The 18,317-nt window shown below is 38.8% G+C and overlaps 1 protein-coding gene across 2 annotated transcripts in view; it reads right to left on the bottom strand.

Moving 5' to 3' along the window:
• The window catches only part of LOC131070904 (PIGF/3-ketodihydrosphingosine reductase fusion protein), a 106,712-nt gene that overhangs the window by 66,994 nt on the left and 21,401 nt on the right, over positions 1-18,317 (bottom strand). For both annotated transcript variants that reach the window (XR_009112421.2, XM_058006576.2), the window contains exons 6-7: positions 17,515-17,582; positions 16,682-16,790 (exon numbers count right to left, since the gene is read on the bottom strand). Coding sequence is in view for 1 of the 2 variants with exons in the window: in XM_058006576.2 (XP_057862559.2) it covers positions 16,682-16,790; positions 17,515-17,582 (177 nt within the window). In the remaining variant the exon portion in view is untranslated. The remainder of the gene's footprint in view (positions 1-16,681; positions 16,791-17,514; positions 17,583-18,317) is intronic.

The raw sequence follows: 18,317 nt of genomic DNA, 5'->3' as shown, positions 1-18,317 counted from the left end.
TGACCCAAAGGAAAGGGAAGCCAACTTAAATGAAGTTGCCGAACAAAGTGAAGATTACCTTCTTATCTCTGCTCTATCTAGCAATGTTCCCACGGACAGCAATACGTGGATACTTGACAGTGGTGCCTCTAGACACATCTCAGGATTTCATGAGCATCTCTCAAATCTGATTGAAAAGGAAACCAACCTTCATGTAGTAATCGGTGATGATGCTCGATACTCGGTAAAAGGTTTTGGCACTACCTCTTTAAAACTAGATTCTGGTATTTCCTTACAACTATGTGATATTCTCTTTGTACCTGGTATTAAAAATAATCTTATTTCCATTTCTGCCTTAGAAGATAAGGGTTTGCAAATAGCATTTTCTGAAGGGGAAGTACTCGCTTGGCCTAAGAAATCTAATTTCAAATCTGCTCGTATTATTGGAAATAGATGTGATAGTTTATATAAGCTTGCAGCTAATCCAATTCAAGCTCTCATTCATGAGACCCCTGAATCATGCGAGCTATGGCATAGAAGATTGGGTCACCTACACTTCCAAGCTCTCCCCACTCTCGGTAAAATGGTTAAAGGTATGCCTAAACTCAATTTATCTCATGATGATGCTTGTAAAGGTTGTGCAATGGGTAAGAATGTAAAGAATCCTTTTCATAAAAGCAATAGTAGGGCTAAAGAAAGGTTAGAACTTATTCATTCAGATTTATGTGGTCCTATGTCTGTAGCATCTCCTAGCAGCTTCCTATATTATGTTATCTTCATAGATGATTTCTCTAGGAAAACATGGATCTATTTTCTTAAATCCAAAGAGTCTGAAGAAGTCCTAAATAGATTTAAAGAATTCAAAGCCTTAGTTGAAAATACTACAGGAAATAGAATTAAAAGTTTGAGGTTTGACAATGGAGGTGAATACACCTCAGGTAGTTTCTATGACTTTTGTGTTAAAGCAAGAATTAAGAGGGAGTTTTGCGTTCCCTACAATCCTCAGCAAAATGGAGTTGCTGAAAGAAAGAACAGGACCATTGTTGAAGCTGCAAGAGCCATGATCCATGATCAAGACCTACAACCTTTTCTATGGGCGGAAGCATCCAAAACAGCAGTTTATATTCAGAATAGATGTCCTCATCGCGCCCTAAAAGATGTAACTCCTGAAGAAGCATTTACAGGAATCAAACCTGACATCAGTCACCTAAGGATATTTGGGAGCCCAGTGTATGTCCATGTGCCTAAAGAAAAACGAACCAAGTTGGATCCATCTAGAAAGAAAGGCATCTCAGTGGGATACAACAAATCTTCCAAAGCCTTCAGGACCTACATTCCAGGTCAAAGGTATGTTGAGGTAAGTAGAGATGTAACTTTTGAAGAAGATATTGCTTTCAAAAGATCTAAAGGTTCATTATCCAACAATAATGATATGGTGATTGAAAATCAAGATTCAATAGTTGATGCTAAACCTGAGATACAGGAGGAGTCTACTAACCTTCCAGATCAGGAAGTTCAGAATGACCCATCAGAACTGTTGACGTGTATTTTGTACACAATCATACACAGAATAAAATACCGACAGGCATCTTATCCTCTCTTGAGAAAATAGTCTCTAACTGCTGAAGATCTGCGAAAAGGATCAGTTAGATGGACTCCAAGGTTCTTTTAGTGGGGTCTCCACGTGTGGACAAGCTTTTTTAGTGGTATGATGTGATTTGCTGTTTCCTCCAAGGCGTCTTACGTATTCAAAGCTCGAAGATTTTACTAGTCTAAAAGGAACTTTCAAAAAAAATGGAAAAGGACAGGGTTTAAGGAAGTCTAATCTAGCCTAACCCTATGAACGACTTAGCATGAATGAGATTTGGCAAGACTCAACTAACTTCAATTTTGCCATAAGGTAACAACTCAATTGAAATTAGTGCGATCTTCTAAGGTAATATAATGGTATTCAATGCATCAAAGACCAAGGACACTACTACGAAGGTACATATCCTAGATGTGAAAATGCTTGAAGGTTAAGGACTCAAAATGTTTTCCGGTCGACCACGCAAGGCGTTCCTACAATCAGCAAGAAGCTAGTGGTTTGGATTGCGAATCCTACCAAATATCAAATCTCACACTTAGCCTTTCAAATTAACAAACTACTTTGATTGAGCGTGATTCAAGTACATCCAACAACCATGAAGATAACTCAAGAAACTTGCAACAAAACACCATAACTTCAATATTTTATTGATTTCCAAGTCATCATATACAACAATTGCTTGAATTTCTCTCTTCAAGACTCAATCTTGCTACAAAATAAAAATTGCTTACAACTCTAATCTCTCTATTTCACTCTTAACTCTATTCTCTATTGACTATTATAAATGAAATGGAAAATGGGGGTATAAATAGCATCCCCAGTTACAATGAAAGGTCCAGATTGAAAGCAAATCAATGGACAAGATCATGACACCTAAACCCTAATTAGGGTTTGTTACAAATGACCTCCTTTTTACTGAACAACATTAAATACATAGCCAAATATTAAATTTGGCATAAAAATCTAGGAGGTATCAACCAATGAGAAATAAGATGTCATGTCATCTGTAACAACCTTTCATCTAGAATCTTATTCCCTTTCCAATTCTCTTTCTTAGCATATGCAATGAATTTTGTCACGATTCCTTCGATTTCTGTGCTTGGAATCTCGGGAAGATTCTTGATACTCTCTTCTAAGTGGATAACCTGATCAAATGCATCTAGAAGAGCTGTGTCCCAAGTAGGTTCAAGTTCCTTTGTTCTATCAATCAGGAGCATGGTAGCATACATCTGATCATATTGCTCATCTGTAACATCTGCGTCCTTGCGAAAGATGATCTTGATTCTATCTTCAAATTCTTGTAAATCCACATCTGTCTCGACCTCGATCCTTCTGCCAAGAATGGTACGAAGTACCTCAAATACTCTGTCCTGGATCGGATTGATCACCTCCTCAACTTGGCCACATCTAACACTGATGTCCTCAAAGAGAACACTCTTTATATGGAGTAAGGTTGACCACTGAAACAAACTGTGAGAATCACCTTCTAAGATCCTCTCTTGTGCTAAAATTCTCCTGGATGTGTGTCTTATAACTTTCAAGACAGGGATGACAACGTCCTTGGTATGGGCAAATGCAGCTACTGTTGCCATCAATCTGTGGATTATCTCAAGAACTTGGATAGCCTGATGGGTGATCTTTGACATCCTTGTAACAAACTCAATGGCCACCGTGTGAGATCTATCCATCCAACCACATGTACGCTGGACCAGGTTCCTGAATCTTTCTGCTTCATTGATTGATTGAAGGGGCAATGCCTGCAATGGTGATCTAACTGGATCCTGACGTCCCAAAGGTTCATTGATGTGACTGAAATATGTCCTCCATGCACCGACCTCTCTCTCAAGCTTTCTATTCTTTTCCACTTCTTCTCTAAGCTTGTCCTTCAATGCCTCAAATGTGTCGGTGGCATCATCTAAAGTCTGCTCTGCGGTGGATGGTCCTAACTCAATAGTCTGTATATGATAGTCCTCTGCTAGGATCTCACCCTCATATTTGTCTGCTGCCGGTGTAGCTATCTGCAGTTTCCTAGATCCAGTCTCATCTCGAATCATCTTGGACATCTTTGTAGCCTTCTTTTTCTCTGTTGTCATATGTGAGCGTCCAACAAGGCTCTCTAAATCAATTGCACTGTCCTCGTCCTCAATTACGATCACCTTAGTCAATCTTTCCTTCAACCAATCTGGAATATTTGATCTTGTCTCTTGAACTTGAATCTCTTTATGTACTATTTCTTCTTGTCTGGGAGGAGATGTTACTTCATTATCATTATCTAAATCATAGTCTTGGAGAGATCCATCGGATGAAACATGCTGTGCCTGTTCTTCCTCCTGTCTGTCATTCTGTACCATCGACTCCATGGACTCTTCCACTCGAACTGTTCTATCCTCTGGTCTGGAAGAAGTACCTGGTGTTTGATCTTTGTTAGCACCTTGCTTTTTCTTGGAAGGCTCTTTCTTTTCTGATCTTTCCTTTCTCTTTGAACCTCTCGAATGGAGATTGCCCTCACTGGCACATCGAAGGTTACCTTCACCTGAATTCCTAGGATTAGGATTGCCTTCACTAACACTGGCTCCACCTTCGGCTGGCCTTTCTTCCAAAGTAAAAGATATGGCTATGCCTTGTTCTCTCAACTTCTGATGCTGAACGTCTACCCATCTGCGAGTACAAGACAAGACTGGTGCCATCAAATCATCTAAATCCACGGCCTCGGGCTCATTCCAATTCAAACTTATTGTTTTGCTTTCTCTATCATATGAAGATTGGATGTGCCTGCCGTTGTCCTGAGCTTGGTCGGCCACTCTGTAAATCTTACATTTCCTGATGAAATCCAAAGGCAATCTAGAATGTATCTTTCGTTTTACTTCGAGATCATCTAGGAGATTCATCATAAAATCTTCAATTTGGTACTCATGTCTAAATCTTCTACCGACCGTCTCCTCTAAATGTCCATGTGGATCAAAACTATTCCTCCAAGCAAAAGATGAAAAGGATACAAGGCTAACTCCTTCTCTGCGTCATCCATGGCTAAGACATTAGGACATACCTCAACTGAATTACCCAAAATAATAGGTACCTGAACTCCATTCTGATGTCTGTGTCTGAATGCCTTCACATATGCTGCCAACTGCCTTGTTACTTCAAGTAACACAATTCTATCTGTCGGGTACCTCGGCAACATGTATGGAGGTAAAGGACATCCATACACTCTAATGTAAGTGAACTTGGGAAACTGAATGAACCAAGCACCGTACCTCTTGATGAATTCCTGGGCATCCTGAGATAATCTGTTGTGAATCCCTCCTTGCAACGTCCTTGTGATGTTCATCGTGAAAGTATCATTGATTAACTTGTAGTTCTTCCCTGGTGGATGATGCAAGTAGGTATAGGATTCACAAACTCTGACCTCGCCGGGTCCTCTTCCAATCACTCCTCTGTGAGGTAGTCCTGCGTACTCAACGCTCCTGATTAAGGCATAGATGACGTATGAACTCATGTGGAAGGACTTAGTAGCCCTGAGTCTTCTCAACTGTACGTCTAAGCAATGGCTAATTATCCTAGCCCAATGTATTGTACCCTTTCCTTGAACAATCACCTGGATGAAGTAAAACATCCATTTCTCAAAATAGAAGGCATGAGGTGCTCCTGTAACTCTGTTGAGCATGGTGATCAAATCTCTGTACTCCTCTTGGAAATCAATCCTGTGTGGTGTGTTCGGTACTTTGCTCAGACGGGGACGACTCTTAAGTAGCCAGTTCTTGTTGATTATGCTTAGGCAAGCATCTGGATCATCATCGTACACTGATCTGGCTCCTTCAATGCTCTTGTATATCATGTCCCTGTGCTCTGGAAGATGGAAGGCTTCACTTATGGCTTCCTCTGAAAGGTACGCCAAAGTGTTTCCCTCATTGGACACAATTGTCCTGGACTATGGATTGTAATGACGGGCACACTCGATCATCAACTCGTGGCATTGAATGGCTGGAGGAAAACCGGCCGCCTTAATGATGCCACTCTCTATTATTCTCCGGGCGACAGGTGATGGCTTGCCGATGTAAGGGACCTCTTGGAACTTCTTCGTGCTAAAGTTCCCCAAGTTGGTATCTCCAACGTTGCTCCACTTGGACACGATCTTGGTCTCCATTTCTTCGGTCTTCTGATCTTCTTTCATGAGAGCCGAGCGACTGGTGGATGCTCCCGCCTTTGGGGTCGCCATACCTACACAACATTTCATTATAAGAAATAGATTTTGCAATAAATAACGTAAATAAGAGAGATAAATTTTAGGAAACCTCATGATAAATCTCTAGAGTTATCATTTCCTAAAATACAACGATTGAGCCAAGAGAAACTCAAGAATCAAAATTTCAAAATTTGAAATATGACGATGAATGAATAAAACAATAACAATTAAATCGCCATACCTCGACAGAGAGCTAACTCTAGAATGCAAAAACAAAATTTGCCTAGGCAAAATTTGAGGTATAAAATAATCTTCAATATGATCTCCTCAAATTTGACTTCGCCACCTCTGGATAGAATGTGATCTTCACTTATCGCCTTGGACGTGGTCCCAAATGGATCTTCAAATTCGCACTAACAAATCTCCAAGTCCTTAGCAAATTCCCCTTTGGCGTGGTCTTAGATGGATCTTCAAACTCGCATCACCTTTTGATTGCTTACGCCACCTTTGGTTTGCATTCGCACCTCCCCAAACACACTTCGCACGCCTTGCACCACCTTGGGAATGTCTACGCCACCTTTGGTTTGAAATCGCACCACCCTTGGATGAATGAAACTCGCACTACATTCGTCTCTTCTCAATTCGCATGAAGGAAGTAATAATAATGATGTAGAAAATGATAATTCTACCCCCCTTATATAGCGCTTGCATCCTTCATTTACTAAGGCCGACTTAATAAAAATAAAACCATTTCAAACGATTTTTAAATGATTTGCAATGACATAGCAAGGCCGACCTCCTTAAATGAGCGCTCAAATCGATTTTTTTTTATTAATTAAATAATTAACTATTAATGCCTTGCGTTTTTTAATTGCAAATTTCGATTTTTAAATAAGGCAAAAATAATTAATAAATGTTAACGCCATATTAAATGCCAATAAAAAATGGATTTTCAATTTTTTAAATTGATTTAGCATTTAAAGAAATTCAAATTGTTTAATTTGGCGCCAAAATATGAAAATAAAGGGACGTACCTCATCGCTCTGGTCCCTTGGAGAGGGACAGGAGCGATCCATGATTTTGGTCTAGATTCTTGCATTTTTGACCTTCGAAATATCATTGTAAGGCGAACAACATCCATGCTCGTGTCCTTTGCGCTTATTTCCCTTTGCTTTTATTATGTGTTTGGATGTATTAAAGGGACCATCGCCCTTGTCCCTTGGAGAGGGACAGGAGCGATCCATTATTTCTCCTTGATCTTGGCGACTTTTAAACTTCGATCTCCTTTGCAATGACCTTCAAACGTCGTCCTTCGCATTTCCTAACCTCATTTCGCCTTGATCTTTGAAGGAACGTGAGTGTTTTGATAGTATCGCCTTGGTCCTTGTCCAAAGGACAGGAGCGATGTTGATTTTTCCACGTTCACTATGCATTTTTGACCTTCGATCCTTCATTGTTATGTTTTCCAAACGCCATCCCTTGTCTCGCTTAACCTTGCCTTGTTTCGATTTTGGAGGAATATGAGCGCCTTAGATAGGATCGCCCTGGTCCTTGTCCAAAGGACAGGAGCGATGTGGGGCCTTTACACCATTTGGCGATGTTTGGACGTTCAAAACTCTTGTTTATCACCTTGTTGTCATACCATGGACCCTCCAGAACATTGCAATATATTGTCCTTACGTGAATTTTGCATGAAATGATCAATACGTCTAATATCGCTCTGGTCCCTTCCTGAGGGACAGGAGCGAAGTTCATTATTATGTGCTTGTTCTTGTTTGTACCAACTTGCAATCAACTCCATTGCGTGGAATGACGACCTTTCGACTTTCTTGGTTGCTCGAAACTTGTTTGCCTTTTGAAATCTACGCCATTATGTAGGTATCGTTCTGGTCCCTTGGAGAGGGACAGGAGCGATCTGGGTCTTAGAGCGCAAATCCTTCCATGTGATGACCTTTACAACCTTGCGCTTGATGGAAATGCCTTGAAATGTCTTCGCCACCCTTCGTCTTGACTTGGATCGGCCTTGAACCTTGGAGGAACGACCTTGAACTTTGGAGGGACGTATCATCACCATTGTATCGCCCTGGTCCCTTGGAGAGGGACAGGAGCGATCCTCCCTTTGTGGCCTTCATCTTACTTTGCCAGGTTCCGAGTTTATATTCAACGGATTCGTCCTTCTTCACTCTATCCGCCCATGCCTTGACATTGTTTGTAACTTTGCAAGAAAGGCAATTATATTAAAAATCGCTCTGGTCCCTTCCTGAGGGACAGGAGCGAACTAGGCATTTAACACTGGTATGGACGTCCCAAAAATCTTCAATTTATATTCAATGAGCTCATCTCATGTTCTCCTTTGTTTTTGAACGTAAACTTACCTTGACCCTTGTCTGGATTTTGCAAAATGGAGGAAATCGCTCTGGTCCCTGGGAGAGGGGCGAGAGCTACAAGGTACCTCGCCCTGGTCCCTTGGAGAGGGACAGGAGCGATTTAGTCAATATAGGTCATTTTCCTTCGTTTTTTGCATCTCAAATTATATTCATTTGGCAAAGCATCTTCCTTTGGGCGTCCTCAAATTGTTAAGTTATCAAAATCTTGCAAGGACAAAACGAAATTTGAATCGTAGCTCCGGTCCTTCACTGAGGGACAGGAGCGATTTTCTTCCTGGAGGCATTTCTGTGCTCATGAAAATCTTCAATTTATATTCAATGGAAAGATCTCGTCGTTCTCCATCACTTCAAACGTAAAATTTGTTTGGACTCTGCAAGGATGATGAGATATTTGAAATTGAGCTCCCGTCCTTCACTGAGGGACAGGAGCGATTTTGCTCCTACAAGCCAAAATAACAAGATTTTTCACATTTTAACACTTCACGAGGCGAAAACAAATCAATTCCAATGCCTAGGATCAAACTTCAAAAAAGTCAAAATTTGGTCAAAATATTCAATCAGACAAAAATTCTCATTGACGATCAACACTTAGACAAATTTAAGCTCTGCATGAACATTCCAATTGAAAATTAGACCATTTTGGCGAAATCATTGCATTCAAAATTTGCATTCTAGAAAAGAAGCTCAAAAGCTCTCAAAAATGACTGGATTTTGGCTTGAAAAGGCAAAATTTAAAACCCTAAGGCTTAGCCCTAAATCCAGACAACTAACTAACTAACAAAACCCTAAGAACGAAAGCGAAAACAAGCGAAAAAACAAGCAAAAAGAGGGGGTCCCCATTTGCGATGGGGCGATGTGTGAAATGGTCACAACAAGAACCTATGCACTCCACCGATATACCTCAGGATATTGTGGTCTACAAGAAGAGACCACTTTGGGTTAGAAACACGATTCAAGATGCTGAAGGATTTGCTGCTCCCAGAGGAACCTTTAGAAATAGCAAGAGATTCCAAAATCACGCCAACTACATTTCTGTGATGTGCAATATCATTGAGTCTGAACCTCACAATGTCGAAGAAGCTATGTCCCATCATGCTTGGAAATTAGCCATGGATGAAGAGTATGGGTCTATAATCAAGAATGATGTCTAGGACATTGTACCCAGACCCAAAGGTAAGTCTGTTGTTTCCTCTAAATGGTTGTTTAAAATTAAACATAATGCTGATGGTAGTATTGAAAAATATAAAGCTAGGTTTGTAGCTCGTGGTTTTTCTCAAAAGGAAGGAACAGATTATGAAGAAACCTTTGCCCCTGTTGCTATATATACTTCTATTAGATCTATAATAGCTATTGTTGCAGCCAAAGATTGGGAGCTGCATCAAATGGACGTTAAGACAGCCTTTCTCAATGGTGTCATTGAGAGTCTACATTGAGCAACCAGAAGGTTATGTAATCCATAAAAGAGATTCTCATGTTTGCAGGTTGAAGAAAGCCTTATATGGGCTCAAACAGGCTCCTCGTGCTTGGTATGAAAGAATTGATAAGTACTTACTAAGCTTAGGATTTTGCAAGAATGATGCTGATGCTAACATTTACTTGAAAGTTTATAATGATGAGATGCTTATTTTAGTTTTGTATGTGGATGATTTATTTCACTGGTGAAAGTAAATTAAACATAAGATGTAAGAAGGAATTAGCCTCAGAATCTGAAATGAAGGACTTAGGTCTAATGCATTACTTCCTAGGGTTAGAAGTATGGCAAAGATCCAATGAAATTTTTCTAAGTCAAGGAAAATATACTATTGATATTTTGAAAAGATTTAGAATCATAGATTGTAAACCTATGCATACTCCTATGGAATCTAACTTAAAGAAGTTAAGCTTTTGTGCAGCTAACTCTGATTTTGCAGATCCATCTGAGTACAGGCAGTTGATTGGTTCCCTGATGTACCTAGTCAATACTAGGCCAGATATTTGTTATGTTGTGAATGCTCTCAGTCAGTTCATGAGCTTACCTAAACTTGTTCACCTGGTTGCTGCCAAGCACATTCTAAGATACCTGTGTGGCACGATTGGTTATGGGCTGAAGTATTCACTTAATACCTCAATTCTCTTGGAAGGCTACTCAAATTCAGATTGGGCAGGAAGTGTCAAGGACAGGAAAAGTACTTCAGGTATCTGCTTCAACTTGGGCTTTGCAGTGATCTCTTGGGCATGTAGAAAGCAATCTTCGGTAGCATTAAGCACTGCAGAAGCTGAGTACATTGCCACATTTGTTGCATCCAGAGAAGCAGTATGGCTTCGCAAGCTCCTTGTTGGATTATTTGGTCAAGCTAGTGTTCCTACCACCATTCATTGTGATAATCAAAGCTGTATAAAGATGTCAGTAAATCTTGTATTCCATGATCGGTCCAAACATGTGGAAACTCACTATCATTTCATTCGGGACATGGTGCAAAGAGGCGCCATTCATCTAAAGTACATTAGCACAGATGAACAGATTGCGGACATCCTTACCAAACCTTTATCCAGAGTGAAGTTCAAATACTTCAGAGACAGACTTGGCGTTGTGGAAAACGGAACCCTGATTGAGAGGGAGCTTCAATCTCAGTGACTCTTCTACAGCACTTTGAATAATTCTTTGCTTGTGTGCAAGAATGAATTATGTCCAATCTATGCTTGTGTGCTAGATGGATAATTGTAATTATGTAAAGACCCACTTATGTATTACACTTCTATGCTTGTGTGCTAGATTCATTCTATGCTTGTGTGCTAGATGGAACTCTAAAGGTTCAGATCATGTATTCTCTTCTTCCCTAGTTAAGAGGGAGTGTTGTTTGTAACTAGGATAATGAATGGGTTCGGATTGCCTTAAAGGCAACATCCGAACCCACTTAGGACTGGGCCCTATCCTAAAGGGTAACATGCCCCAAGGTTAAGCCCAGCCCTATCCTAAAAACCCCACGCTACAACAAATATTGGCGCCCAAATTAAAGGAGGCCGACTTGCAATAAAACAAAGTTAAAGATGCATATAAATATAAGACACCTTGCAAGTCAATATCACTCATTCATTATTCAGTGAATTAGCTCTGCCTGAAGAAGTGAAAACTTGCTCTTGAGGGTGCGAAATTGTCCAGACTTATGCGAACTAGTTCTAGAGGACAAAGGCAATTTTGGTACAGACTTGAAGAAGTGCAGATCTGTCATTCATGAAGGATTCAGATTTGTAAAGGGAGCTAAGTATTGTACTTTTGCTATCAAGAGAATATATAATCTGACCTAAGGATCTTTAATGCTGGGTTTTTCCTCCTTGGAGGTTTTCCCAAGGTATTTGTGTTTGTCTCTGATCTACTTCCTTCATTTCTGATTTTACTGAATTATGACTTATTAAAATGCTACAAATCTGATTACAATCTAGGGCATAATTAAAGGATATAAATCTGTTTAACAAACCTAGGGTATAAAATTACAAGTTTCATTCTCTTCAACAAAATATACACATGAAATATAACATTCAAGTATAAGTGGCATTTCAATATGTCTTTTTCCTTTCTTATACTTTATGATACGCGATGCCCCTTGACCCCAACTTGGGGGCGCTGCCCCCAAACCCCCGTCGAAAAATATAGGAGGAAACTGCGCTGATGGAAGTAGGGAAAATTTAACCTCTGAGTCTGATTATGCTCCAAGTCCATATAACAACATAATTAGCATTGAAGAAATCTTGGTATTATACATTTTAGAGTTGAAAGTTTGAAACTATGAGTATGAATGATGAAATTTCAAATATTGCGCGTTTGTAGATCTCCACCAAGATCTAGACCTATCTCTCTACCCCTCTTTTTCTCACCCTCAAACCCCGGCGAGGGGTGCTACTTTCAACCTAATTTTAATTTGCAGATGCTTGGTGGCAAAGTTGGGGTGGAAATACCCCAAATCTCAAAAAATTTGCCCTCAGAATCTTATGTCAACCTTGTAGTTCATCCAGTTGTGAGCACAATTAGAGCTTGTTTGAAGCCATCGACACGAAGAAGAGGAGCAAGCTAGCTCAAAAACACCTCAATGACCTTGTCTTTGTGCAATATAATCTTCGATTGCGTGTAAGGAAGGTAGAGGAAGTATCAGGTGGTCCACTTGACTTGGATGATATAGATCCTTACAATGATTGGACATCACAAGCAGCCTCCATCGTTTTCTGAGGATGACAACACTGATTTGGAGAGGCAAGCTATGGAGGAGGGGGGTGGATTTGGTTTCATGCTGGATGACATTGAGGAGGAAGAGGATGAGGGTGAGGAGTCATTGCCAATGCCACAAGCAGGTGGAGACATAGCTTCATCTAGGATGGAGGATGAGCCAGCCATACCGAGCGAGGAGGCACAGTCACGCCCACTACAAACTTCTAGGACTAGACCCTCTAGTTTTACCTCTCCTCTAGTTTTACCTAGAGCTGGGAAGAGGAAGCTGTAATTGTAATTTGTAATGATGTATTTACTTTTGGTTTTACAAAAACTATTTACTATTTTGCTTCCAACCATCAGCATTCCTCATGAGGATGCGATTTTGTAGACACTTTGCATTTAAACATATCTAGAATCAGCTTGTTTCTTTTGTGTTATCATTTAATGACTCATTGGATGCATCTTCTCATTAAATTTTGCAAAAAAAATGCATTTTTTATTAAAATTAAGCGTGTTTTTACGTTGCCGAGTTTTTCGTCAAGTTTTTCCGAGTTTTTTCCGAGTTTTCCTCGAGTTTTTTTCCCAGGGGCTTGGCGAGTTGAGCCGAGTTGCGAGTAGTTCAACTATGTTCCCATCGATGTAATTTTATTACCCCAATGAACTGCATTTATTACCTTAGCCATCTTTCAAGCCCACACTTCATTGTTCTTGATCGATAGATCAAAGGGACATAGAAAAGGTCCCATCGATATTGTTGTGTCTCCTCGATGCACCTTATCCATCACTGAAACCACCGACTGAGCCCACATTTCCTTCATGATCGGGGGGTCGATGGAACATAAAAAATAATCTATTGATATGCCAAATCTCTTCAATGACCCCTCTCGCCAAAGTTGTTCTTATCACACATCATCGAAGGATCAGTGAGACTCAACAACTGTCCCACTAATGCAAAGCAGTCCTATCGATGCAATGGGCTCGCCAACCTTTCAAACTCCTTTGGACTAATCAATGGGTCGATGAGACCAAACAAGACTCCCATTGATACCAAGAACTCCTATCGATCACTTAGTCGCACTCGCTCGTGACTCCATTCTCCATCGGTGGGTCAATTCAACTTACCAAAGCTCCCATCAATACAACATAGTCACACCAATGGACACGCACTTAAAAGACAATTACGCATGCAATGATCAATGCAAAGCAAGTTGTTCATTTAGGACATAAGTTACTTAAGGGGTTGAACACATGTAATACAAAGGGGAAATTTTAACCACAAACCCTCTAACCAATAAGAAAATAAAGACATATCATAAGAAAATTTGACCAATATGACATAACAACAAAATGCTTTTTACTCAAACTTTAAGCGCGCGAATTAATAACAAAATAGAGGAACATATGACAACAACTTAGGGTTCAGGGCTTTACAAGAAGGAAATATGAAACCATATTTTGACAAATTTTACATGTTCTAACACTTTATACGCATTCACTTTTATTCTATTTCAATGTCGACATATGATAGTCAATCTCTAAGCTCTTAAATAACATAGAAAATGAAGGTGATCATTGGCCTAGTTGGTCTCCTATTACTTTTCATGGAGCTGAAATCGTCATTTAAATCAATTCTAAAACATGTTTGGCATTTGCCTTGCTTTTGTTGCACTTTTGTTATACTTTTACATGGAACCAAGATTGTTAGTCTCCATAGCACTTAAGTCATTTCCGATGATGCAAGTGTTTACCAGCATCCACTATGTAGCACTGCAAGCACTAGCTTAGCTAGTCTCTCTATATCCTTACCGATGGCCCATGGCCTTATGTGTGTAGTGTTAAATATGCCTGCTACATTTCATAATTTTGTTCACCTAAACCCAATAGGTGAGTGAACTACCCTTCACTTTGCACCACAGCCAATGTGCTTACACCAAGAATTTAAAGGTGGGCAAATATTGATTGTTGAATATGCCCAAGTTTTAACGAAATCGAAAGGCTATATACTATAAGCATTGGATTTCTTTCTTAATGAACCACTTCTACAATAAACTTGTTTGCCTGAGTTATTAAATAAAATAAAACATTAAAATTATTATTGCTCAAGGGTCTACATGTTGCTCTAGAATTAAAAAGGCATCATTAGATAATGCACAGCTTAACTCAGCTATAGAAGCCTTGTTTGTTGAATCTTGTTAGCTTTTCCCAATTCGTGGTATTGTGTCCCTATTTAGTAGTCTAGGTGTGTTTGGGCCCTTAATTTAATTTAATTCATGTGCCCACCTAGTCTTAATTAAAACAATAGAGAACCTAGTGTATTTTGATCTTATTGATTAAAATGAGCAAAAGTACAACTGTAAAATGCAAATGTTTAATAAAGATCTAATGAAATGTTTCCACATTTAGTTTAAAATATTGACTAACATGGGTTTTGTTTTGTTCATGAACACATTAGATAAAAAGTAAGGGAGGTTCTGTCTTAAGCCACATATCAGCTGTGTACTCAAACGGCAATTATAAACCCCACACAGCTTATCTCATGCATTGAACCCTTCACCGATCAAAAGGCAATTTCCCAACACCGTTGATTCATGACAAATTTAGCTAATATAAAATAGGAATATTTGCTAGGCCCCGCTCAATATAACACATGAACATTAAGAAGAATCCTACATGGAAGGACGCGAACGTACAAGATGTTGCATGATGTTGATTGAAATATATCTTAACAATTCATGTCGCTTGAAAATTTTGCAAAGCTGTAACACGGCTTACTACTAGCAATTAGATCAACTCTCATCAATAGTTGACATGTATAGAAGAATAAAAATTCTCCCACCACCTATTCGATTATGTGTTGTATCGTTTTATAGAGTTACCATGTCACCTTGCAGCTATTTCAAAGTAAATTCACCCATCCCTGACCATAATGAAGGTCCTTGTGAACCTGGCATGAATTCTTGAGCACTAAGAACGCCAAGCTTGGAAGGCATCACAGAAATATTATAATTAGAGGCCCATACTTTGATGCTAAGGAAAGAATAATAAAGAATATATAAACCCTTGACCAAGGAGAAGATATATAGAGAAGATATTTGGTTTTTTGGACAAATCAGTGTGAAATATCGATGTAACTGAAATGATCTTTTTTATATTGGAACTAAATTTATACATGCACATGAACAATTTAATGATTTAACTATTTCTTCTTGATTGATTCAACTCTTTTATATGCAAGATTCTTATATGATGATCAAATCACCTTGGGCTCTTGCACTTGGTAGTGGATGCTTAAATGAGGCAATTGTTAGTTGTTTGGTGCTAACTTGGACCTCTCCTAGAGTTGTGCATAGTTGTTACCAGAGGCTTGGAATAACCAATTTCTTGAGATCATTGAGCAACAAAGTGCAACTAAGAGACAAAATTAAATTCATTGGACTTTAAATGCGATAATGTCTATTCGAATCTGATTTGATTCAATTTCAGAATCAAGTCCTGAATTGGTGGAGGCTCTGCAAGGTTCTTTTGAAGAACTTGTTGCAGGATGAAAGAGACATTTGAACACCAAGTTGCCGATTGTTGTTAAGGTGGCTGGGAAGAAAATGAACATCAGTCAATGCCCATGCCAATTGCAGACTTCAAGAACAAAGATCTTTCAGTATCATCTTGTAGTGAGCAGAAAATAGAATCTCTTCTGAAAGAGTTTGTTGCATCAAATGTCTTACGGTGATAGTGAAGCCAAAATTAAATGCAGTAAAAGTACCACAAAGGAGCCTTGATCAAATTTTCTGAGAAATCAAATTTGTATTAAAAGTTTAGCATCTCAAGAGTCTTGAGCAATAATTGTTGTAACCAACCAGGGGAATGATGGTTTGCTATATATATATATATTAGTTACTCTAGCCCCCTACTATTCTATGGGCTCCCCTACAATTCTATGGCGGGAGGGGGGCTAGCAGGCCGGATCAGATGGTGTCGAGCCCAGGTTATGATATCCCACCTGCTACAGAATGAGGGTTAGCTGTCCAACTCTAATGTTCACGCCCACCCAGAGCCAGTTCAGTTAGCTGTCCAGCTATTAGCTGTCCAACAAGGGATATATATATATATATATATTGCAGTGAAAAAAATACATATTTAGTACTTTTTTAAAAATACTAATACATTATTATGTCTCCAAGCTCAGAACAATTGGTCAAACAACTTGGCCTATTGGGTTGTCAATGTTCCATCAGAAAGAAGTCAAAATAAAATTACCAGTGCCTTACGTCTTATACTATGCTACATCTATTTATGAAAACGGGATACTCTCATTTTTATGCAATATGTAAATTTAAAAATTCAGATGCAAATGATCATCTCACCTGCCATGGCCTTTCCCAATCAAGGGGCATTGGCCAAGCCCCAAACCATGCACCAATAACAGCTCCATATGCAGGAAAGCAGAGCGCACAATCAATACCTCCCAAAAGTCTGCAAATTCCTATCATATGCTCAGTAAGTCTATTATACATGACTAACTAGACTAAAGTTTGTTCAGAAATTTGGCTACTTCAAAAAATACATCTCAATGAAAGTGAAAGACAGTTATAAACTTGCCAACAATTTAACCATTGCACATAAAAAACAGAAATATCTGTTCTCTCATAATAACAGCTCCATAAGCAGAAAAGCAGAGTGCACAATCAATACCTACCAAAAGTCTGCAAATTCCTATCATATGCTCAGTAAGTCTATTATGCATGACTAACTAGACTAAAGTTTGTTCAGAAATTTGGCTACTTCAAAATATACATCTCAATGAAAGTGAAAGACAGTTATAAACTGGTCAACAATATAACCATTGCACATAAAAAACAGAAATATTTGTTCTCTCATACAATTTCCACCAAAATCTGTTTACCTCTGCACAACATAAATAGTGATTAAGGAAAAAAATGTTTTGAAATTTTGAACATTGAATGATACTAGGAAAAAGATTGGCGTCATATACATGGAATTTAATAATTTACACTTTGAAGAACATATAATTTGCTGCTGTCCATAGCTCATACGGTGGATAATTATTTTAAAGCACAATCACTGATTATGCTGCAGACTTAAAACTTAGGTTTCTCAAAAGAAAATATGCAATGTAAAACAGGCTTGTGAAATTGACGTATAAGAAACAGGAGAACATCAATACAATCATACTGACTTGATATGGGAAAAAATGCGCTGCCAATCTGGCCATGATATACCAAAAACGGTAGCTGTTGGTCCAACCTGCCAAATGCCTCAAATTTATTAGTACTTTTTTGGTAACCACTACAATATCTACTTTTGAAATTTTATATTTTCTATTGATTAAGAAATCCTCTATGCAAGGCATCTAAAGGTCATTTTCAAAATGGTAGATTTTAGCAGTGTAATGATGGTTTTTAAGAATTTCATATATAAATATTTCATATGTGCTTTGTGCCAAACAAAAAAGAATGAGGAGATTAAATGTAAATGGAGATAAGTATTCAAGTGTTAAATGATAGTTTTGATTCTTTGAAACTATGAAATGAAAGCAAATAGGTCTGAAAAAAGCTATACCATAAGAAATGGAGGAGTTAGAATGGAAGAAGCAACCAACAAAACAGAGACACGGGCCAATTTATGTGCATATTAACTAAAGAATGTCACTGAAAAGAAACCTTCGAGGTCAATTTGTGTAAAGATGGAAACACCCCACTCTCAATGACAATATTGATGTCGTATAGAAAAATTCGTACAATTACATCAGTCACTCTTTATGGCTTTTACAACACTCATGTTTCAACATTGCTATAAGCATTCTTCTGAAAAACTTCCCTATTTCACCTAGAATAGTGCAGTCCATTTATAACTCTCATGTCACAATGTACCAAGATTAATATCACCCTTCCGAGACACCCAGTAACCTTAGTTTGCACCAATAAGGGGAGTAAAACCTTGCAAGAGGTGGCATACGATATTGTTAATGCATTGGAGACA

Source organism: Cryptomeria japonica, chromosome 1 (genome assembly GCF_030272615.1).
Source record: "Cryptomeria japonica chromosome 1, Sugi_1.0, whole genome shotgun sequence".
Classification (NCBI taxonomy): Eukaryota; Viridiplantae; Streptophyta; class Pinopsida; order Cupressales; family Cupressaceae; genus Cryptomeria; species Cryptomeria japonica.
Note: the sequence above shows the minus strand (reverse complement) of the source record. Positions and strands in the feature narration are given on the sequence as shown.